The sequence below is a fragment of the Bombus vosnesenskii genome, unplaced genomic scaffold, assembly GCF_011952255.1.
Source record: "Bombus vosnesenskii isolate JDL3184/JDL3185 unplaced genomic scaffold, Bvos_JDL3184-5_v1.1 scf7180000013298, whole genome shotgun sequence".
Taxonomy (NCBI): domain Eukaryota; kingdom Metazoa; phylum Arthropoda; class Insecta; order Hymenoptera; family Apidae; genus Bombus; species Bombus vosnesenskii.
In genome coordinates this window covers 1,215,459-1,237,601 of record NW_022882948.1, presented here as the reverse complement: position 1 = coordinate 1,237,601, position 22,143 = coordinate 1,215,459, and the positions used below count along the sequence as shown (strand labels likewise).

The 22,143-nt window shown below is 34.8% G+C and overlaps 5 protein-coding genes across 9 annotated transcripts; 3 read left to right on the top strand and 2 right to left on the bottom strand.

The window, feature by feature from the left end:
- The first annotated feature begins 6,186 nt into the window (after positions 1 to 6,186).
- On the top strand, positions 6,187 to 8,115 carry LOC117233636. Its single transcript, XM_033494119.1, has 3 exons — positions 6,187 to 7,529; positions 7,624 to 7,708; positions 7,801 to 8,115. Exons 1-3 carry the CDS (start codon positions 7,447 to 7,449, stop codon positions 8,074 to 8,076), a joined length of 444 nt encoding a protein of 147 aa, XP_033350010.1. The 5' UTR covers positions 6,187 to 7,446; the 3' UTR covers positions 8,077 to 8,115.
- Positions 8,116 to 8,122: 7 nt separating this feature from the next.
- On the bottom strand, positions 8,123 to 10,964 carry LOC117233632 (U3 small nucleolar RNA-associated protein 4 homolog). Its single transcript, XM_033494110.1, has 4 exons — positions 10,700 to 10,964; positions 9,087 to 10,626; positions 8,499 to 8,795; positions 8,123 to 8,430 (listed from the first exon to the last, which is right to left on the bottom strand). Exons 1-4 carry the CDS (start codon positions 10,801 to 10,803, stop codon positions 8,314 to 8,316), a joined length of 2,058 nt encoding a protein of 685 aa, XP_033350001.1. The 5' UTR covers positions 10,804 to 10,964; the 3' UTR covers positions 8,123 to 8,313.
- Positions 10,965 to 11,541: 577 nt separating this feature from the next.
- LOC117233633 (protein lifeguard 1-like) lies at positions 11,542 to 15,427 on the top strand. Of its 5 annotated transcripts, none has more exons than XM_033494114.1 (6): positions 11,542 to 11,712; positions 13,137 to 13,207; positions 13,562 to 13,651; positions 13,740 to 13,917; positions 13,993 to 14,263; positions 14,383 to 15,427. In XM_033494114.1, the coding sequence occupies exons 2-6, from the start codon at positions 13,156 to 13,158 to the stop codon at positions 14,740 to 14,742; spliced, it is 951 nt and encodes a 316-aa protein (XP_033350005.1). In that variant the 5' UTR covers positions 11,542 to 11,712; positions 13,137 to 13,155; the 3' UTR covers positions 14,743 to 15,427. The 5 variants fall into 5 exon arrangements, with proteins under 5 accessions (XP_033350005.1, XP_033350003.1, XP_033350006.1 ...); XM_033494112.1 differs by having other exon boundaries at positions 13,125 to 13,207; positions 14,383 to 14,777; XM_033494111.1 differs by lacking the exon at positions 11,542 to 11,712 and adding an exon at positions 11,748 to 11,827 and having other exon boundaries at positions 14,383 to 14,777.
- Positions 15,428 to 16,144: 717 nt separating this feature from the next.
- On the top strand, positions 16,145 to 18,853 carry LOC117233635. The gene is made up of 4 exons (XM_033494118.1): positions 16,145 to 16,949; positions 17,716 to 17,794; positions 17,975 to 18,098; positions 18,232 to 18,853. The coding sequence occupies exons 1-4, from the start codon at positions 16,865 to 16,867 to the stop codon at positions 18,292 to 18,294; spliced, it is 351 nt and encodes a 116-aa protein (XP_033350009.1). The 5' UTR covers positions 16,145 to 16,864; the 3' UTR covers positions 18,295 to 18,853.
- A 451-nt stretch (positions 18,854 to 19,304) lies between these two features.
- On the bottom strand, positions 19,305 to 20,836 carry LOC117233634 (dehydrogenase/reductase SDR family member 4). The gene is made up of 5 exons (XM_033494117.1): positions 20,573 to 20,836; positions 20,309 to 20,486; positions 20,002 to 20,226; positions 19,774 to 19,908; positions 19,305 to 19,691 (listed from the first exon to the last, which is right to left on the bottom strand). Exons 1-5 carry the CDS (start codon positions 20,683 to 20,685, stop codon positions 19,524 to 19,526), a joined length of 819 nt encoding a protein of 272 aa, XP_033350008.1. The 5' UTR covers positions 20,686 to 20,836; the 3' UTR covers positions 19,305 to 19,523.
- Positions 20,837 to 22,143: the final 1,307 nt, after the last annotated feature.

Here is a 22,143-nt window from a genome sequence, read left to right as displayed (position 1 = left end):
AGGCGTTGCAGTCTACACCTTTGGGGCACACCTGAAAGCTCAACTTCGCTCGAAACTTCAAAAGACGCTTCAAGTTAAGTAAATAACACGGTTGACACGGATAAAATGACTGAAATTGCTTGAATACAGGTAACCCGATTAATTCGAATGCGGCTTTATGTGACTGCGTTATTTGATAATTATTAGTAAATAGAAAATTATTGAAAAATATAGATGAAAGTATATTAAAAGTATACGTAGAAAATATCGTCGGCAAAATTGAACGATTTGTACTATTACTATCGCCATTAGGGGATTGTAATTGGGAACGTCCCCAGACCAAAAAAAAAACCCCATCCTATAAAACGAGTTAATTCCCTCGGAAAGAGTGATCGAACGAAGACAGCGCGGAGGAAATAAAATTGTAATGAGAATGTAGCGAGTTACCCTTGGAGATTGCTTAAAATCAAAGGGTTGCCGATAGGGATGGCTGAGTTCGCGATAGGGGTGCCGGAGAATTAATTCGTCCCTTTTACGCAAGAAAATCGAGCAAACGGACGATCAAATTTTCTGTTACGTCTAGCAATTTTCACGCTCCGGTTTGCCATCCGTAACACGCTCTTCACGATTGACCCTCGTCGATGGTCGAAACCAAAGGAAGTTCTCGAATGGAGCAGCTGAATTTAACGAAACTTCGCATATACCTTTCGAATAATACGAACTTTAAAAGGAACACACTTCTTACACTTTTTTCTCTTGAAATTTAAAGCAAAAAAAAAACATAGAAATTATAGAAATATTTCTATTACAAGGTAAGATGACGCATAAAATAAAGTTGTTACTTTATTAACATGATTCGATGCATATTCGTATTTCAATTTTAAATAGAAGGTTTTAATATGATTTTTCCAGTATTATCAAACGTCCTTTTAGTTGTAATACGTATAGTGGTTAATACGACTATAAAAAAGATCGGATAAACATGTAGAACAACAGAGCCACCGCCGATTTCAATGGCCTTGAAATATGTTGTCAACGTGATCATTCCGATCCTGTTGTACACCTACGGATGCAATGGATCGAAATGGATGCAGACGATATTTCTGTCACATGCTTTTCTTCCATGTTTCCGCCACTGATAATGGCCACAACAACGGTCACCCCTTGTGTTGCAAGCATTTTCAGTTGGTTCGATCGTTGTTCCCCGAAAAATAAGCGAACTCTTTTATCGAACGATTCACGAACGATGCGCGAGAGGATTCGTAAACTATGGCGAATGCTGCTTGTTATCTATATCTATTGCTCGTTAGCGTTTCTTCGCTACGTGTAATTGTCCGACGGAATAAAAGCGATCGTTTGTCAAGCAACGGGGTCACCGCAATATCGTTCCTCCGAGATATGCGAGTACAAGATGGATCGATGTGTCTGTCGTTAGTTTTCCCTTCGCTTCATCGATGTTTCTTATATTCGTGGACGTTTCAGTACCATAATCATAAACGTGTTTCGCAAGAAATAGTAGAATATCGTATTTATTAAGAATTTCTGATTGATTGTGATAATTTGACATTTGTTATACTTTTGTATAGATGATGTATCTATAAAGATAAGTTTTGGTGTGATCGTTTCTTTTAACATTACATTCTATTTCTTTGTTATCTTATAACTTTTAATACGATTTCTCATACAATATTTGATATCAATATTTTTATATACCATATCGATCGATTGTGACTAATTAGATACTTATTCCGAGTATTAAATAACGATATTACATTTTATTTATACGTTTCGTTAATTTCAACTTTTAAAAAGGCTTTCGTCACGTCGTATAATCCATCGTTTAAAGGGCTACTTTAATATAACTACGAATTTTTTAACATATTTCACGGACAAAGTTTTTCAATCGTATCATTTGTATCAGATACTTGGGCAGATACTGTGTCGTGGCCAGATACTTCCGTGATCAAACCTATTCATTTTATTTAACCACTCTACCTTCGAATACTTGTTCCATTTCGAATTAAAGCGAACTCAATTTACCTGAGACAATTCCCCCAGGTTGGTTCTTTCCCGACATCGTTTCCCCTCGCGAAAATAAAGCAAAGACATCATCGCGCCATTCACTTCGCCCAGTCGTTAGACGTTAGTCGTTAGGAAACGCCCGAGTCCATTCGGAATCAACGGATCGAGATCATTAAAACGAACCCTCCAAGTGTCAGCTGCACTGGCGTATATACTGTACGCTTCCGCGAGCTACCGTTTTCGCGCTCGACAACGTGACTTTAAATAATCGCGATGAAATTTCATATTTATACGAAGCCGCTAATTACGATTCGTGCCGCGTAAAAACGATCCCTCTCATCATACCTGAAACAATTAATTACGTGTATGGCCTTGAACGAAGAGGATAGGCGAGAATTTGCACGTTTGCCCGTTTTTGCACTCGTTACTATGCGGTAACTCGCGAAAATATTTCAACACTTGCAGAAACCGCCTATAAATACAGGGTGGTTGGTAACAAGGTGGTACAAGCGGAAAGGGGGTGATTCTACGCGAAAAAATAAATCGAAAATATGGAATAAAAATTTTTCGTTCGAGGCTCTGTTTTCGAGAAAATCGACTTTAAATTTTCGCTCGGTACGCGTGCACTTTATCGCGTCTCGTTATAACGGATCGTTGTCTCGATGGAAGAAATTAAAAAAAAAATTTTTTCTATATTTCCGACTTCTTTTTTCGCATAGAATCACCCCCTTTCCGCTTGTACCACTAGTTACCAACCACCTTGTATATTATACGCGTTATTATCGTAAACTCGATTATCGTAATTATGTCGGCAAAGATTCAAGCAAATCGAGAAATGTACGTATATTCTCATGCGCAAATATTAGCACGCTTATAGAAACACGAAAGAAAATCCGATAAACCATTGGAGAATTATTTAACTTCGATTGGATTCAAAGGGAAAGCTTCGACTTACAGCTGCATCGTTATAATGAAAATCTCGCCAATTATATTGGGTTGGCAATACATACCAAGCCAATACAGACGACAAACGTCAAACGTTTTCTTTCTTTATAATCAGCCTGGCTTCGATTTGGATGAAACTCTTAAGGTACGCTTGAGGAACAGCCAAAAAGTATATACATATTCCTTTTCTAGCTGCGATAACTCGAGTGTAAGAGGAATCATCCTCCAAAATTTGACACGTTAAGAACTAAGTCAGGATTGGTTACCGATAGAAAATAATTCCACAAAAATGAAATACTTTTTAGTACGTAGGAAAAAGTGCTACTAACTGCAGTCAATGAACAGGTTTCAAAAATATATAAAAGAATTTCGTCGAGCATGTTCATTCGAAAAAGTACAACGAGCCAATGTACGTTAAGTCGTTCCGTTCTCTGTCCTTCCTCTCCTTCTCTCTGATTTCGGTTCCTTTTTTTTTTTTTTGCTTTCTATTTTTTCCTTTTTTTATCTTGCCCTCCCTTCACCATATTTGTCGGCCGTCGAATTCCACGCCGCACCGGTGGAAACGAACGCAGAACAATATTTCTCGGTGGTGGCGCGTCGGCTGCCGATAAATACGGACTTGGCGCGTACAGCGAAGAGCACCCTACCGGTTTTGCGGTATCTCGAACGGCTTAATGGCACTGTTAACTACCGTATTATTTAACGGGGATTTATACATTGCAGTCGGCCGATTAAAACGGCGGGCGGACCGGCATCGAGGCCTGGTCTACTGCGAAACGATATAGGAAGATCCTGAAACGGACACCGCGGGGGATCGAGTGTATCCTTAATTCCCCGTGAAAACCAGTGCTGATCGAAGCGGACGTTTCTAGTGTCCGTCGTTGCTCATAGAAAAACAGAAAGTATTGAATTATACTGTATTATAGATCGTACATAGACTGTCATTTCAAATAACAGTTTCGATATATCACAGTTTTCTATTGTATCAGGGAAACAATTCTAAAAATGATATTCCGAAATGTTTGAAGAAATAGTTTTAGTAAATCGTCCACGCTATTAATTGTATGCTTCTTTTATCAAGAAATATTTGCCGGCTATATAGTTTGCGAAGTGACTATCGACGATTGTCAAAACAAAGTATCAAAGGGAGAATAAGATTGCGTAACCAGCAGCACCGTTATCGTAATTTATATCTATCGTTTCACTTTCCCAGCGCAGAAAACCAAATCTTTATCTCCGTCAGCCACAAATCACCGACAGCGTCGTAACCAAAGACTCTAAATCTCCCCCGCCATTGGAATCGCAATTTCTTCAGCTACCTCTACATCAGCCATTAGAATTCCCGCAACACATCAAATAGCAAATGGAAGGCTGTCAGCCGAAAGCAAGGTAAATTTTCAGCCAAGTACGACGGAACATCGCGAGGAACGTTCGCGAGCGGAAACAATTCCGAGGTCGCGAGGTAACACCTCGGCTGGGTGTGCGAGGAAGTCTCGAAGGTGAGACGAAGACGTAGAAACAGACTCGGTGCGTCATCCACGTCACGATCGCTGCCAATGGGATCTCGGATCCAGCAGGGCGATGCTATTGAGTATTTGCATCTCTTGCCTTTCGCGGCGAATGCGAGAGGAAGCTCGCGTTCGTGAGCCGGTGCGACGAGAACGATGGGAAATCCGGTTGCTGGCATATAGGTATGCTCACAGATGGCCGGGTGCGACGAAGACCGTGACAGTATATAGGTGAAAACGACGGTGCTGGCTACCAGAATGGGACAGAGAGCGAGTATACAGAGAATAGGAAGAGGAAGAGAGAGTAAGAGGCAAACGAGGGAAACGGAGCATGGTCGATGTGTCTAGCCTAGCCTGGTTGGCTGGCTGGCTGGCTGGTTGGTTGGCTGGTTCGGGTGGCTGGATGAACCAGGGACCGTCTAGGTTGCGTCTGCCCCCGCACAAACTCGGTATTATCTATACGTCTAGACACCCCTGCGCCACCGAGAGAAGACCATAGCGGTTTGGCGCTCCGCTTGTAATTTACAGCGCGCCCCGCCGTGTCTCTACATCTACGATCCCGCAAATTTCTCTCTTCGGTCGTGTCTCTTTACCTGTCTCTCTTTCTTCTCTTTTCTTTACATTTTCTCTCGCTTGACCTTTGCACTCTCCTAGCGTGCACCTGGATACATCGATCCCATCGGATCGTACCGATAATCGCTCTCCGAACAGATGGTAAAGCACTCGATCATATCGGGATCGTATCGGGCTGTTGAAGAAATTCGTAGTATTTTTAATATAAATTTCTATCAAATAATGAAACGTTCGAATAAATACTACCTTGAAGAGGACTAACACGAGACATCCAACATTGGTTCATAAAATAGACTTCTTTGTACTCGTTAATATTTATTGTAATCTTTTATTACGAACTTATTCGAAAGAGAAATTAAATAAATAGTCTAGAAGCCCGTAAGATCTGTTCGAAGGAGTTCGTTATTAAAAGGAGCGAAACATTGTTCGAGAAAATACTTGCGAAGTTAAGAACGATAGTCTGATGATTCTAGTTAAATCTTCCCTGATTCTCGTTACCAATTCTTCGCACAATCTCGTGTACATATATGTACTTGCACTGTTTATATGTATAAGCATCAACGACAGTCGAAAATTGATAGCCATGTAAATTACAAGTTCTAAATCGTGCAATCTAAAAGAAAAAGACATCTGGAGAAATGTTCGATTGATAGGAGAAGTGCAAGAACGATAAGAGTAACGTGTTATAAGGACTTCGAGCGATGGACGCGCGAATTGCTCCTGAAATTCCTCTCTCGGACTGCCGATGGAGCTCGCGTGCGCGATGCCGCCACTTCAGACATCACCGGCGTACGAGTGATCGAGGGGATCACGGCCACGTGAAAAGGGAAGCAGCCGTCAATTGGTATACACGGTGTACACACGAGACGTGCGTGAAGAGAGTGCGAATATTGGTATCGCGATAACGAACGGGAAACCCTCGCGTGTCCGAAAGTACGAGCCACCCCAGCCAGTGCACGTTATCCACGGAACACGCGTGCATTATATCGACGATCTCTCGGTGATTAATGCCAGCTGTTAGTACCAGGAGGCTCCAGTCAATTGAATCTCATCGTTCGGCCGCATATAAGCCTCGCTCGGTTGCCTTTATCCGTCTCTCTCTCTCTCTCTCTCTTTCTCTCTTTCTCTCACACAGACACACTCTCTCTCTCTTTCACTCACTCACACCCTCTCTGTAATGCACGAACCAACTATCCCGGTTTTCGAAGAAGAGTTGCAACGTCGACGCGTAAATAATAAATCCTATGGAATCGCCTTACCGTGTCGGGAAGAGGAAAAGAGAAGAGGAGAGGCGTTGTTCGTTTCTCGAGGCTGCAGGTAACGGAAAGAATAAAGTTTTCCTGGTAGACCCGTGGATAGTAAAGTCCCTGGCAAGTCCGTGGCACGTTAAACTTTCCAGTTTCGAGAACGCAATTTTCCCAAGGGAATCAGTCCTCGCTAATGCAAGAGTGGTTATAGACGGAGAAAGAGAGGAAGGGATAGAGAGAAAACAGGTATAAAGGGGGGACGATATTATGGGAGAGGGAAACTGTGCGCGGGCGGGAATGGCGACGAGGAGTTTGAGGGTTGAACGAGCTGACGCTTTAAGCGATGTAAGTTACAGAAACTACGCTTCCGACCAGTCTCGGGCGCAGATTAGTCGTAATCTTGGCGCATTGCACTCTGCAGCCGTTTCCAACCCCCTTCCTACACCCTAACCCTCTCCCCCTGTTGCTGTTGCTCGAGTCCTCACAACTACAAAGCTTTTCAAACCGTTACCTCGAACCAAGACGAACGTGTTAGACGCACCTAAATTCACGTACACCAGAGGTGTACATCGCGTTACCTCGACATTGCGACACACAGAACTCTGTCTACCTATTCGCCACTGTATCGCCGCTTTGATTATTTCCTGGAGGCTTAAGCCGCTACGTCTACGCCTTCCTTCGTACGGCTACAGGTTACAACTGGCGCAACGAAGATTAAACACTTCTTGGTTTATGGCCTCGTAGCCGGTCCTTAGACTCGGTTTACCTTGGCTCAACGAGATTTCCCGCGGTACCTCGTTTCCTACCTTTTATATAGCTGTTACTGAAAATCAATAATTCGGTGATCGAGCCTTGATGCTCGAAAATACTCTGCTTTCACGATCTTCGCACGCTTACTTACTTACTTATTGTACTAAGTTAGCGATTGTTTTTGGTAAGATGATTTTCTGGAAAATATGTCAAACTTTGTATGAAATATATCAAATTGTATATTGGAAATGGAGATGGAATTAGATAGAGACTATGGCAACGGATACCGTATCGAACAAACTACACCAAGATTCCACTTGGGTATAAGTGATTTCAATAACATATTGTTTATCTGTTCCACGTGAGAACTACGATTCTCTGTCGTATCGTGTATTATATATAAATTTCCTGTTTCCTCGGAAATGGCGGAGGAATCGCAAGATAAAGTAGACGGTAGAACTGAGAAGAGTAAGGGAAGGAATCCGGTGAACTTCGACAGTATTTGGTAAAGACATGTAGAAAAACAAGTTAATTCTTCCATTTAGTCTCAGGTGATATATGACGTATTTTATTAATATCGAGTGGTATGTGAATTTCAGTAAGGAAATTATGCTACGAGATAAGTTATCTCGGCGCAACTGGTCCAGAAAGTACGAACACCTGTCGGGTGAATTTTTTAAGAAGGTACCACAAACCAGCTGGAAGAAAACGCGTAGTGCAATATCGGCGATGCGCACCACACGAATTTTAATGTTCCCCGGTGTCACTGACCGTAGGTGCTGGCCGAAGAATGCAGAAAGGAGGGATTTCCGGCGGACACTTTCCAACACAAACCACCGGAAGATGCGATTAAGCGTTCACCAATTCTTCTGAAACCATCGCCGTCCATTCCCAGAACGGCATCCGGTATGGTAGGCTTACGATCATCTCGTCCAGAATATAATCTTGAGTTTACAGGTCACTGGTATATCTCGCCGAAACGAACGATCGAACCACCCATTGAACCTGGTGAATTTCGCGTCATACAGCAAAGATTCATTTTTCTCGGTTAAGTGGAGAATTCGAGTAAATTATGGAATATATATTTTATACACCAGAGACTGTATACTATAAGAAAATGTATTAAAAAATAAATCGTTGTAGTCTCATATGAACAATGTAGTAGTTGACATAGAAATAGATATGTAATTCTTCATTTTGATGCTCTTATAAAAATGTGATGACGGCTTTGCAGACAACATTCGATTCCAGTAAGAAAATGGATTTCATTTATTTCATTCTTCATATATTTACATTCCAAACCATTTTTGTTTGAGAGTCGGCGGTAACTTTTCCGTCAAGGATATGGGGTTTACTTCGACTGCTACTAATTCTTCGTCGGTCAACCAATCCAAGTATACAAGGTGCTACAAACAGCGATGTTGTATATTGATTTTCGTATATTTCAATTATATAATGTTATAAATAAAATTACCTTGTATTTTTTAAGAACTTGAAAAACTTGCTGAGAATTTATCACAGAATTATTGTCCTCGGTGGTGTCGCCATTCTCGCGCTTTAAAATTTTCGTTTCTTTTTCCCAGGACTCGTTCAATTTATCAATTACGTAAACTGTCGAGTCATCGTGCATTATTATGATATTCTCGTTACGTGGATCAAAAATAATATTCGTTATAGGGAATGGCCGGGCTAACCATTGCTTGGGAAGTCGACTTTGTAAATTGTTCGAGAATTTGGTGTATTGTCTTTGTAATATGTTATATTCGATAATCTGAAATTAAACAATCAACGATTAATTATGGAAAATAATTGTTCATAAAATGTGCAGTTTTATAGCTTTTAATTTTACGTGTGGTACTGGAAATTACAGTAATAATTTACTGCAAGTTTCATGGAAGGCAGAAGATGCAGGTGATAGAAAGATTATACGTTTTTATAGCTGATCCAATTCTTAGTAACTTATCATTTTACGATATTAGACCGTTTTAAACGAGAGATATTAAAAGTTTTAATATCTCGAGCTAAAGGAAAATCTTTATTATATCCCGCGTTTTTTTCTTACCTTATGATCGGAATATACTATAACTAAATTTAACGTGCCTTTCTGGATCGCCATGGCTGTTGGTGGGCAACTGTATTTGGGTAACAACCATGCGACAGGTCCGTCGTTATTTGTTGTGTCACTAACATTATATACAGCAATCCTACCCTGACGATCAGCACAAACAAAAAATTTACTGTCAGGAGAAAAACACACTAGTCCAACACTTATAATAGATTCCTTATTTGTGTAAAAAAAGCCAAGATGCCTCAGATGCTTCTTTTCCACTTTATATAATGTTATAGTGCTATTTTTTTCGTCGTTATTTATTGTTACAAATAATTTTCCATTTGGACTAAATAACATTTTTTGTATTCTGGTTGCAGAAATGTCCGTATCATTTCTTGATAATTGTGCATCTCCCTCGATCACGTCAAAGTTGAAAACTCTAACATGATCATCGGTTGAATAAACAATTGTTTTAGCATCCTTGTTGATAGCACAAGAAAGGATGTGTTCGTCTCTTTTTGTTTTTAATTGCAGCAATTTTATAGGCTCCTCTTCTAACTGGTGGACCATTCCAGGACGTATTGATTCTGAAGATACTTTAGTAGGTGATCCAAGCCTCCATAGCTCAAGAAAGTTTGTATATTGTAAAAGAATACATCTAGATTTTCTACAAACTGTAGCACATGGAAGCTGTAGTAATGGCGGATATTTAACCAGAATTTTTGGTGGATAACTGGACTGGGCTAGATATCCATCTACACCAGCTGAATATAATTTTCCATCAGCATCTACTAAGGCTCTTACATCATGAGTGTGTAACCTTCTTTCGATTCCTTTCACCCATTGTGGCCTACCACTTGATTTCATAGTTATTTTACAAAAGCTTCTCACTACAGGGTCGACACCAGCACAATATACAATATTCATGTCATGAGATAAAGTAACAGCTAATACATCAGCTGTATGACTTTCATGGGATTCTATTAGGGTACCCATGTGAGGATCCCAAAATGATAAATACCCACGTGAGTCTCCAGAAATTATGATGTTGTCATCTGTAACTGCTAAACACCAGATAATAGTTTCTTTCTTTGCTTCCTTTCTAGAAGTCGTCATTTTATGAATCGCATGACCAGATACAGCATTCCAAACTCTAATTGTGTCAACAGACCCTGTATAGATCATTTCTCCAGTGTTATCCCATTTAATACAAAGGATTCTTCCTTTCTGTTTATCAAATATCCTTTCGTATATCAATGAATGGGGAGTAACAGAAAATGTATTGATATATCCACTCTCTGTACCAACAGCTAAACATGTTTTTTTATGATTAACATCCATGCACCAGGCTGCACCTCCAGTCACTGCAACTTCGCTTTTGATAGATAATGTTGTTAAATCATATTCTGTTATCATGCCATGAAGACCGGTTGAAAACAATCTTGGACCTATCCACAGAATATTTTCTATGGAATTTTCTGGATGACCAGGTATCGTACATTCCACAAAAGGTGCATTCCCAACATTCCAAACTTCAATCGAATTATCATTCCTGTAAAAATGTTATCGTAAATATTGTTACAATCACCTATGATGTCTGAATAAGAGTAATTTGGGAAACTAACCTCGCAAGTGCTAGCTTTTTCGTCTTACATTCATAAGATAAACAAGTAACAGATCGGGGTTCAAGGTTGTAAAACCTAATATTATGTATTTTACAAGTTGACATGATTTATTTGATTATTTACTACTATTTATAGTAGTATTATTAAACTCTAATTATACAAACTATACTACACGTTAGAAAACATAACCACAATTGTCACACACGTGGACTCTAGAGCGACCTTTTTGTTATGTTGGTACCTATTATGAGTTGATACTATCAGCAGAGAGGAAATCTGTTTTTGAAAATTTTTGCGACATCTATTTCTCAGAGCATTTAAACTTTTCGATAAAAACATAGACATAAAATAAGTGAAAAAAAAAAAGATATATATTTCTTTTTCATAGTATTATTACATTACAAAAATTAATTACTAAAATATTCTAGATCTTTATTACTTTCTTTATTCGTTATGAAGACTGGCTTATATTGAAAAGCATTTAGTATATTCTGTGATTTCTATGCAACAGATAATATTAAAGTTTTTCTCCAACTTTCATGTGCATAGAAAATAATATCACATCATTACACAATGGAATTTAATCTTCTTTATAAAGAAATAGATAGATCATTGTTCGTTTAATGACATGAAAGGATTATGTTACAATAGATCATGACACATTCGTGAGATTCACATTACGCAATATTCTTTTTGGAAATGTAACACATATCTCATATAACAGTAAACAATACAGCGATAAACGTGTCACGCAAGCGCTTAGTCTACTAGAATGTTCCCCCTCTATATTCAACTTACTTCATATCAGTTGCTCGTATGATTAAATTAGTTGCATGCTATACTTGTGTGAGATCAGCCAATGGTTGACAAGTGGAACGCGTTACATGGTAGTGTTGGTAGAAACTAAAGTGCACAGACGATCAAAGTCGACGGAATAATCTGGTTAAACCAATCATCATTTTAAGCGGTGTCAATCGTTTCCTCGTTTAAGGATTAAACGTTTTCTGAAAAAGGTAAATAAATTCGGCTCGTATTCGGCGCACGAATGTTGTTATCGATTGTCACTATTCCCAGAAAGTGCGCATGACGCATCAGATTGACGTGTAATATCAGCAATTTGCTTCTCAGGTTAATATTATAATACATATTCTTCTTGAATTTTTGTGACTGTTGTAAAAATATCTTTTTAAAATGAACAAATTCTGGCAAACTTCAACGTTTCATTGTACCAGGTGCTAATATAGGAAAACGTTTAAGTATCGATATGTCGCTGCTGTGTTTCGTAATATTATGTTTATTTGTTTCACTACCGGAACAAAATCATTTGATTTTGATATTTCCGAATATATCGTTTGTAACAATACACTTTACATCAAAATTTAAAGAATATTAAAAATTTACGTTATTCATTTGCAATAAGATCTGTAAGATAGCTTATCATGTGTAACGTTACCAACGTTTCGTTCTCTTTCCTTATCCTTGACGTTTCTTGAAAGACACGTTGTATATGTATGTATGTACTTACGTTATTAACGAAAATATATTTTTTAACAGCACATTGGATTGTGACATTATACATATAACATTATTATATATACATATAACGTAAACATTATATATACATATAACAATAATAACTATTAACTGATGTTGGTGAATTTTATTTGCAGCTGATCTTAATGCATTGGGAAAATTAATAAAGGTTAATTATGCTCATATTTATAGTATCTAAATACATGTTATATGTAGATGAATGTGAATCTTTAGATGCAAAACGATCTTGTTAGGGTTACCTTGTTAATAAACATTCATAAAGCTAAACAGTGTGTCATAAAGAATACTTATAAATGTGAGCAATTTATATCTTGTAATGTTTAAACTTATTTCAGCTATACTGATATATACCATATCTGATATACTGATATTTGGTATTTTCCTCATACATACTGTGATGAATCAGTTTTATATGGAATAATTGCATTTAAGATATAAAAAAATTCTTTGGCAATTTTTATAAATTTTGTCAACATAACACATTATGTTATATTAGAATTATTTAAATCTTCTTTGTTATTTGGAGATGTGTAGGTAATTATTAATTTGAGACTTTTACTTTTATTTATTAATTGCTTATTACTATTGTGTTTTTTAAGAATAAACATATATATTTGGAACTGCAATCTTATAATATAACTTTAGTTGATTAATGTTTTGTTTTTGTGTAATTTAGTACAAATACTTCTAACATAGTAGTACTTTGTATATTAAATGCTTTGAGAAATTAATAAAATATTTTGGAACATGTTGAAAAGCAACTGTTCTTAATAATTTTGTGACTAACTCTATTTTAAGGTTGTTGGTACATTCGTGCGCTGGTATTCCATTGATGTTCTGTTATTACAACAATGTCTCATGATAATAATAGATTCTTTTTCAGTTAAAACAAAAACCAAAAGATGGCAACTTGGCAGAATACACCAGGTGCAGGATTTTATGCAGGGCATCAAGGTTCTGATCTCCTTTCTAAATTATACATATTTTTTATTATGATTCATTACATCTTCAATATGCAACAAAGTAGTTAGTAAACCACAAGCACCATGTTGCTTATTTCAAATGGGTATTACCATTAAATATTACCTATTAAACTGTATAATCATTAATCATAATTTAAATATGTTGTGATTCCCTCAGAAAAAGAAATTACAAATTGAAGGGAAAACAATATATTTAAAGAAAATCATACATCAACATTTAGTAGCTGTTAATGGAGCACAAAATCTCACAAAGAGTGATGCTTAACTCAGAATGAAGATTCTATCGCATTGTAATATTTTATTTCTTTTAAATTTGCTTGTGCAGGTTATCCTCCTCAAAATCCTGGTTATCCATCTCAAGAAGGGTACCCTCCTGGATATCCACCTCCTTACGGAGGAAATCCACCACCACCAGGTCTGTTTAATGTCATTACTTTTTTTTATACTAATGCCCTAACTTTTTTCTAACTAATTAATATTTATGATATTTTATTTATTTTTAGGTCCTGGTTTTATTCCTCCAGGGGCACCTCCTTACGGACAAATTCCACCAGGTGGTCCAATATTTGGTACAGGTCCACAATCAGGCATGTACGGGTCAAATTATGAAGAATCTATGCACTCTGATGGCATCAAAGGACTTGAGTTCAGTGATAAAACCATTAGAAATGGATTCATCAGGTGTGTATTATCGCTGAAGGTTTATAATATCTTCCAATATTTGTTTTAATAATTTTGACTTTTATCTGCTTTCAGGAAGGTGTACAGTATACTAATGATTCAGCTGCTGATTACAGTATCGATGATTGCGCTCTTCCTTTTCCATGAACCTACTAGAAAATATGTTCGATCTCATCAAGAGCTATTTTGGATCTCCTTTGTAGCGACTCTTGTCCTGATTATATGTATGGCATGTTGTACTAGTGTGAGACGAAAAGCCCCTATGAATTATGTGTTTTTGTTGCTATTTACAATAGCAGAAAGTTTTCTGTTAGCTACTGCTGCTTCTACATACAACTCTAAAGAGGTATGATCCTAAAGATAGTAGTTTATGATTTCTTAATTTATTAGTTAAGAATTTAATAATTATACTCACTACTAATAATAAATAAAAAATAAAGCACTACATTTTATTAAATACTTTAGGTACTATTGGCGATTGGAATTACTGCAGCTGTTTGTTTTGCATTAACATTATTCGCATTCCAAACGAAGTTTGACTTCACTGCTCTTAACACCATTTTGTTTGTTACATTGATCATTTTCCTAATCTTTGGAATAATCGCAACAATATGGAATGGACCAGTTATGACCTTAATATATGCATCAATTGGGGCCCTTCTTTTCTCTATTTATTTGATCTATGATACACAAATGATGATTGGTGGTAATCACAAGTATTCGATTTCTGCGGAAGAGTATATTTTTGCAGCACTAAGCCTTTATATAGATATCATCAATATCTTCATATACATTTTGACAATTATTGGCACCTCGCGAGATTAAATATTGCAAAACACATTATTTTGTCGCTGGATTAGTCTTTAATGCAAAATGCTTTTACTTACCATTGTTCTATTCTGACTCTCTTCCATAGAGAGTATGTTACAGAAAAGCAATGGAAGGCATTGAAGAAAAAGGTATTGGCAGAGAAGTATGAATTTCTATAAGATAATAGCATAATAGCTTTTACATAATTTCCAAAGTATATCAAATACAGAGATTACAGAGGAACAAAATTATTTTAAAGTTAAAACTCTAGTCTTATAAGTGAAATAATTCCTATTTTCACTGGGACAAGTAAGCCAATCGTTATATGTATAGTGAAAGGCATAAAGTTCACAAAAAATGCTCTGCTGACACAACTAATCATGATGTTTTATTTCATCTTTGCTATTAACAAAGTGTATTTGTTTTCATTGAACTTTAAAAGAAGTATAGTTTATTTTGTAAAAAGAACTTATTTTATTATATTAAGAAATAAATACCGTATGTCCAGCAAATGCGTTTTAACGATGTTAATATCTGTATTAGATGTAGTATTATAACACGTAGATATTAATATCATTATTCCAATTATCCTAATAATGTATACATACCTTTACTCGTTATGTGTGTTAGAAAATAGATGTTATACGTTATATTATTTCAACATATTTGCATAATAAAATAAAATTTTCAAAGTATTAAATAATATTCTTATCTCTTATTGTATAAATTTAGTTTGTTTTTTGCAATGGTATATAAAACAGAATATTAAACTCATGACCATGTATAATCGATTTACGCTCATCTCAAATCTATAAGCAAAAGAAATAATTTTACAAATTTTTTAATTTGGTAAAATCCGAAGTAATTATACATAATAACAGTAACGAAGTATACAGCTATTTTCATTAAAGAAAATCATTAGTTATATTCCATTATTATACTACAAATATTTATGTAAATTCATATTTATATGTAAGCAACCAGAGAGGAAATGAAAGTATTCACGCCCGTAGTTTTAGTTGTTCTGGGGATAATGCTGTACCATGAGGCTAAGTGTTGAAAGTGACGCACGCTAGCATATGCAAAAATTTTTAAAATTAGAGATCTCTGGCTTGTTTGGTTCCACGTTAGCATATACAAGAATCTGTGTATTAAAGTTATGTATTAAAGCACAGACGAGTATACAGCACAGATCTTGCATCTTATGGGATCCTATGACCCATGTTCTGAAATATCGATCGTGTAAAAATAGTTTCCGTCTAAGAACGGATCAGCGCAATAGGTAAATGCTACAGAAAAACAATTAAAATATTGCTCCTGTTTATTCATCTTATTTGTTTTACTCCATGATACATTTATTGTCAAGTATAGGGTTTTTTTAAGTAATTTTATAATCGCGTTATATAAGACTTGGTATTTTTCTGGCCGCGTCATACAGGGTATTCGGCTACAGGCGTAAAAAAATTTGAGAGATAATTCTTGAAGCTAAAATAAGATGAAAATCAGAAATACAAAAATTGAGTTTTCTGCTTTGTATTTTAATTATTGTAAATTAAAAATTAGCCTAAATAATGTTGTGCGCGAGCAAACCTCCTTACATGAGCGAAAGTAGATCAGCAACGTTCCTCGTACAGGTCGTAAAGAAGAAGGTAATGACATTCGAAGACGTAAATCATCCTGTTACATTAAGTGAAATTGTGTAACAAGCGAATTATACATTTTCTTAAAATGTGTTAAATTAGAATCATGTAAAAACAGAACTGTATGTATATGTATTTTAAATTATATTGTATAATACTTCATTACTGTAATAATAACTTTACTTTATTGTTGTAGTAATTATCACTGTGTTATTTTTAATCGAACAGTACCACTGACGATTATATCTTCAATATTCAACTCATTATATTAATATTAATATCAATACGAACGAATCTACCCAATTTCGCCAATAAAAGATAACAATACCAGTTACTATCTTTGTCCTAACTTTCACATCATCGAATAGTGTCAAAGCAATCAGAGCATAGACGATGTACAATTTCTGAAAACTTTGTCACCTCAGTTCGTATTGAAACTTGATCGGTGATACTTTATCTATTGCAATCATTTACAGAAACTTTCAATTTAATCCGCTATGTTTAAATTTATTCATTTATATTTTTTTATAATCCTTCCGGTTATTATAGGTGCCACAAAAAAGGAACATAAAATTTTTTCAGGTAATTTATTGATTTTTCTTCTCAATACATATTCACTTGTGATATTTATGTTATACGTGATTAAAAAACTTCAATGTAATTGATCTCAAAAAACCTTATCTACAGTATTATTTACAATTATTTATTAACTACTTATATATTAGTATATATAAGTACAATCACTTATTAATAATATTCAGACGCTATTCAAGACAGAATAATTTTTTACAATTAGACCAAACGACAAACTTTTTTGAGAAGTTAGAAGAATTAGTTTACTAGGTGACGCGTAAAAAATTGGTTTAAAAATTGCATTTGGTCGGAATCGTAAAGAAAATAGCAAAGGCCGCTTTTTACAACCTTTGTATTTGAGACTGTGATCTTTACTATTATCTAATTACTATTTAAAGATTTTTATATTCTCCGATGCCTTGTTTGTACATCAACTGATTTCGATAAAATTTTCATCGTGTGCACAGCAAAGCATTGGCAAAGAAAATCGTAAATTTTTCTTTCTGAATGACTCCACTACATTGCTATGTTTTAGCCATATTCAGGCTCAACGGTTCAACGAAATATCCTATGTTATTTGAAAATATTTTGATACTAATATCCCCAAAATAAAATAAACAAAATAAGTAATTTTTTGTAATAAAATCTAATATACGAACATTCAAATGAAGAAGGTCACACAATCTTACACGATAAATACATTCGTTTGAAATAATTACGTAATAAATGACATACATTAATTAATGAAAACCATAGAAACAACGTCAATTTACAGATATAATTGAAAGATTAAGAAAAAAGTCAACTGATGAAGAACACGGAGGAATTATTGCTATGAAAAAACAACTGTTTCAGTGAGTATAGCACTAGAAAATTCAATAAAAATTCTTATAATAAAAACAGACAAATTTCTATTATGTTATCCTAATTAATGTAATTATTAAATAATCGTTGTTAAAAATAAAAAACCAAACTGAATCAAAACTGAAATGATATAAAATTAATGTGTAATATATACAATTAAATGTGTTTAGAGATATTTTTACAGAACACCAGAAAGATGACAAATTGCAATTTGGCTATGTTTGCGAAAACCCAGTTCAATGGGAACAAAGATTCGAAGAAAAAGATCTTCCGAATAATCGACATCGTGGAAAGGTACAGCAAAAATATTAAATTTGAGCTGCTCTTAGTAAAAAGACATGAACTCAATGATTATTATAATTTAATTACATTATAATTGGTAATCTATGGTATTATTTTTTTTTAATATAAAACAATATTTGTGCAGGTCAAGTGGGCGAATATAGATGGCAGCTATGGTGAGCACTACTGGGACTTAAATCATAAGTAATCTTTATACAGAGAGTGACGAAATGTATAAACTAATCATCATTACAGTTCTGTAAATCCATTCTATAAATGTTAATTGGGACATAACTTATGTATATTTACAATCATGTATGTTACAAAATAAGCATCATATTTACTTCTCCATATGTGTCTGTTTAATTAAAATTTTATACAAGGTATTCCTCCTATATGAACAAAATCAAAGTCGTTGATTTATGATCAATCAAACTTTATTGATTCTTTGAAAATCTTATAAAATGACGAAAGAATATTATATACTCGCTATTATTTCTCTAATTATTGAAAATGTGTAGAAGATCGTAACTTCATCGTAATACGGTGCGATCAAAAAGACAACCTTATTTGAAAGAATCTTGCAATAGGTATCAAAAGCACTTTACTCTGGTAGATAACAAAGCAATCTGGTTTGAAATTTATTTTATGAAACCCTTAACTTTAACACCTTTAAACTTAAATACGTAGGGTTTTGTATATGCTAGCGTGAATCACCTTTCAGTATTGCCTGTATGGCGCAGCACTAGTCCAGAAACAACCAGAACCATAAGCATAAACACTCTCTGGCTGAATCAATTCTACATGAATATCATTTTTTGTGCGGGATTATCCAAAACTGAATTACGTTGATCTAGTTGAGCATTTATAGCTTTGGATTAGAAAATTAGAAAACATACGTTTAAATTAATAAAGCTATGCATTCTATATATAAAAATATATGTAAAAAGAAATTATGTATATAAAATACTTGATAAACTAAACTTTCTTACCATATTTATTTCTCAATATTATTTCCCAACGTCATTGTAACTTTATTCATCATCTTCACTTTCCTATCTTTTTCCTAAGCATTTTTAACGCAATTTTAGCACTACCATTACTATTATGAATATTTATATAGATATATGTCAATACGTATAATAATTAATAAATGCTAAAATTAGCAAAATCGTAATTGGGAATGAATAATTTTGCTTTTTATTGTATAAACGTTGCATGTATTAATGCAAATCGCATACTTATAAAATATAAAATCATGTTTTCCATTGCACATTAGTAATATGTAAATGTAACCTATTGTTAAACCATATCATAACAATATCTTCTTATATATATACAAATATATATCTTGTACAAAACTATAAAACTCTATATGGAATATTTAATAAAATAGATTACAATTTTAATAATTTATAATAATTTCATAAACAATATTTAAAGTCTACTTCGCATCCCACCAGCAGCAGTAATAGTTTCGCCAGTAATGTATGAAGCATCGTCACTTGCCAAAAATGCAGCAACATTTGCTATATCATCTGATTCACCAAATCTTTGCATTGGTATTGTTGATAATACAGCTTCTCCTGCCTCACCTTCATAAAGCTGTGTAATATTATTGTACAATATTACCACATATTATTAGTGATATAGTAAGATAGCAACAAAAGAATATAAAAATTCATACCACTCGTGAAAATTTAGTCTTTATAATACCAGGTGCTATGCAATTGACACGAATTCCTTCAGGTGCAAGAGTAGCAGCAGCTACTTGATTTATTCCTAACAATGCAGTTTTACTAACACCATATGCACCTAGTAACTGCAATATTAATTTTATTTTTTAATATAAGAATTACATAAACACACTATATATTAAATAAGATAAGATACATGATTTTTTAAATATACTTACAGTAAATGGTGTATATGCTGCTATTGAAGATATAAGAATTATCGATGCAGATTTACTCTTTCTTAAAAGCGGTAAGGCTTCTTGTAATAAAAGAAATGTACTCTTAACATTAGTATCAAAAATTTTATCCCATACTTCCTCTGAAGTTTCAAAAAATGTAGATTGTGCTGGATTTGTGGCAGCATTTGATACAAGAATATCTAAGCCACCAAATTCTTGTTCAGTCTAAAATGTAATTAATAAATTGTACTTTTGTGTCTACTTAAAAATTTTCATATTTACGAACTAAACTAAATAACAAATTTACGTTCTTAAGAAGATTTTTTCTATCTTCACTTTTTCCCACATGACATACGGTACCACAAACATTTAAACCTTCAGATTTAAGTTGTTCTACAGCCTTTTTTACATTTGATTCTTTGCGGCTGCTAATCATTACTTTAGCACCTTCTTCAGCTAAACGTTTTACTATTGCAAAACCAATACTACAACAAATTATATTTTATAAATTAGAATATATAATTTATGTAAAAAGATTGGGATTCCAAAATGACAGTAAATCTTATCAAACCCTTCTGTTGATGCTGTAACAATAGCTACTTTCCCTTCTAGTCGTTTACATTTTATTTTTGAAAAATTGCGATTAACTTGCTGTATGGTTTGACTTATTGGAGAACGCAACATAATTTTAGGAATAAAACCTTAAACGAATTTTACAAAAATGATACTTTGACCTGCCGATTGCGTTGAAAGTTCTCACGTTCGTGATATTGTTTTTCCCTGGATAGTGCTGCACCATGCGATCAAATACTGAAGATGGCACATACTAGCATATACAAGAACCTATAAAATTAAGGATTTACCCTGTTCAGTGGCATGCTAGCATATACAAGAACCTACGTATTTCAATTTAAAGTTAGGAATCTATCTGGTTTGATTGGACACTAGCATAGGCAAGAACTTATCGAATTCCACGCTACAAGAGCTTATTTATTTGTACGGTTCTATGAAAAAGTTCATATCTACTTTTCTATCCGAGATAGATAAGTATAAGAATAACAAAATCGTGCATTAATCAAATTAATTGTAAGTTACCTAAGAAAGAGAAATTAATTGTTTACCGCTTGTATATCGTTGGAAATCGCTGTTTCAAGCACTGTGATTAAACTGAATTAAATGTCTTATTAGGCAAGTAAAAGAGTATTCGCTTCCAACGTATCATGGAACAACAGAATTAAAAGAAATTGAAGATACCCCAAAAAATAGACCTACGAATAGCGAGGAGATACTGAATCTCAGGAAGAGCTGAAGAATTTGTCGGATAGACTAAACATGCTAGCACAAAAGTATGTTCTAAAACTACGATCGAACAAGAGTTGCACGATAGGAGACGTGATCCAGAACTTCGCTAACCAATTAATTTTGATAAAAAATCAGAGTACAGAGCATAGATCAGAGTGACGCAAGCGTAGAAAAACATAGAGAGACACGAGAAAATAATATACATACAAATGATATGTAAGGAAAATCTATTGGATAATTCATATACATAATATATTAACTCAGAAAAAATCGGAGAATTTTGATAAATACGGAAGAGGGATATTTGAGAAAGAAAATCATAATAGATAACAGTTACGCAGAGAAATTTACACGGACAGATCTAGGGTGGATTAAGGAATTGCGAATGGAGCTAACTTTAGCATAAAGCAAGAAGATGAACGGAGAGAAGATAATATCATAAGTTTTGAAATAAAGCATCAATCGTCACCGTGGAGGCGTTAGCGATAAGCAAAGCAATTGAATATTGGGAAAAAGAGTTCCCCGAGTCATAATACTAACAGAGCAATAACATAATAACTCAGCAAGCGTTCTGTCACCGACAGGAGCGACAGAAGCCTAAAACTCTCAGGCAACAAAGTAAGAAACAGCCCATAGATTAGAAAAATTGCAGGGCGATTGTTGCTGGGAAATTACAGAAGAGAGACATCAGTTTGACGTGAGCGTCCGCAAACAAAGATATAGCGGGGAACGAAAGAGGAGACGTACGAGCAAAGAAAGTAATCTGGAGTATCAACACCAGCAGCAAGATATAAAAATTTCAATTTCAAACGTCTACGGGGAAATGAAAGGGACAGTAAA

Coding starts and splice junctions, on each gene's coding strand:
- LOC117233636 (XM_033494119.1), top strand. CDS start 7,447: ATGGCGGAGGAATCGCAAGATAAAGTAGACGGTAGAACTGAGAAGAGT. Junction 7,530..7,623: donor GTGAACTTCGACAGTATTTG/GTAAAGACATGT, acceptor TGTGAATTTCAG/TAAGGAAATTATGCTACGAG. Junction 7,709..7,800: donor CGGGTGAATTTTTTAAGAAG/GTACCACAAACC, acceptor CACTGACCGTAG/GTGCTGGCCGAAGAATGCAG.
- LOC117233632 (XM_033494110.1), bottom strand. CDS start 10,803: ATGTCAACTTGTAAAATACATAATATTAGGTTTTACAACCTTGAACCC. Junction 10,627..10,699: donor AAAAAGCTAGCACTTGCGAG/GTTAGTTTCCCA, acceptor ACATTTTTACAG/GAATGATAATTCGATTGAAG. Junction 8,431..8,498: donor AAGTTCTTAAAAAATACAAG/GTAATTTTATTT, acceptor CGCTGTTTGTAG/CACCTTGTATACTTGGATTG.
- LOC117233633 (XM_033494114.1), top strand. CDS start 13,156: ATGGCAACTTGGCAGAATACACCAGGTGCAGGATTTTATGCAGGGCAT. Junction 13,918..13,992: donor ATTAGAAATGGATTCATCAG/GTGTGTATTATC, acceptor ATCTGCTTTCAG/GAAGGTGTACAGTATACTAA. Junction 14,264..14,382: donor CTACATACAACTCTAAAGAG/GTATGATCCTAA, acceptor TAAATACTTTAG/GTACTATTGGCGATTGGAAT.
- LOC117233635 (XM_033494118.1), top strand. CDS start 16,865: ATGTTTAAATTTATTCATTTATATTTTTTTATAATCCTTCCGGTTATT. Junction 16,950..17,715: donor GGAACATAAAATTTTTTCAG/GTAATTTATTGA, acceptor GTCAATTTACAG/ATATAATTGAAAGATTAAGA. Junction 18,099..18,231: donor ATAATCGACATCGTGGAAAG/GTACAGCAAAAA, acceptor ATATTTGTGCAG/GTCAAGTGGGCGAATATAGA.
- LOC117233634 (XM_033494117.1), bottom strand. CDS start 20,685: ATGTTGCGTTCTCCAATAAGTCAAACCATACAGCAAGTTAATCGCAAT. Junction 20,487..20,572: donor GTTACAGCATCAACAGAAGG/GTTTGATAAGAT, acceptor AATTTGTTGTAG/TATTGGTTTTGCAATAGTAA. Junction 20,227..20,308: donor GAAAAAATCTTCTTAAGAAC/GTAAATTTGTTA, acceptor ATTACATTTTAG/ACTGAACAAGAATTTGGTGG.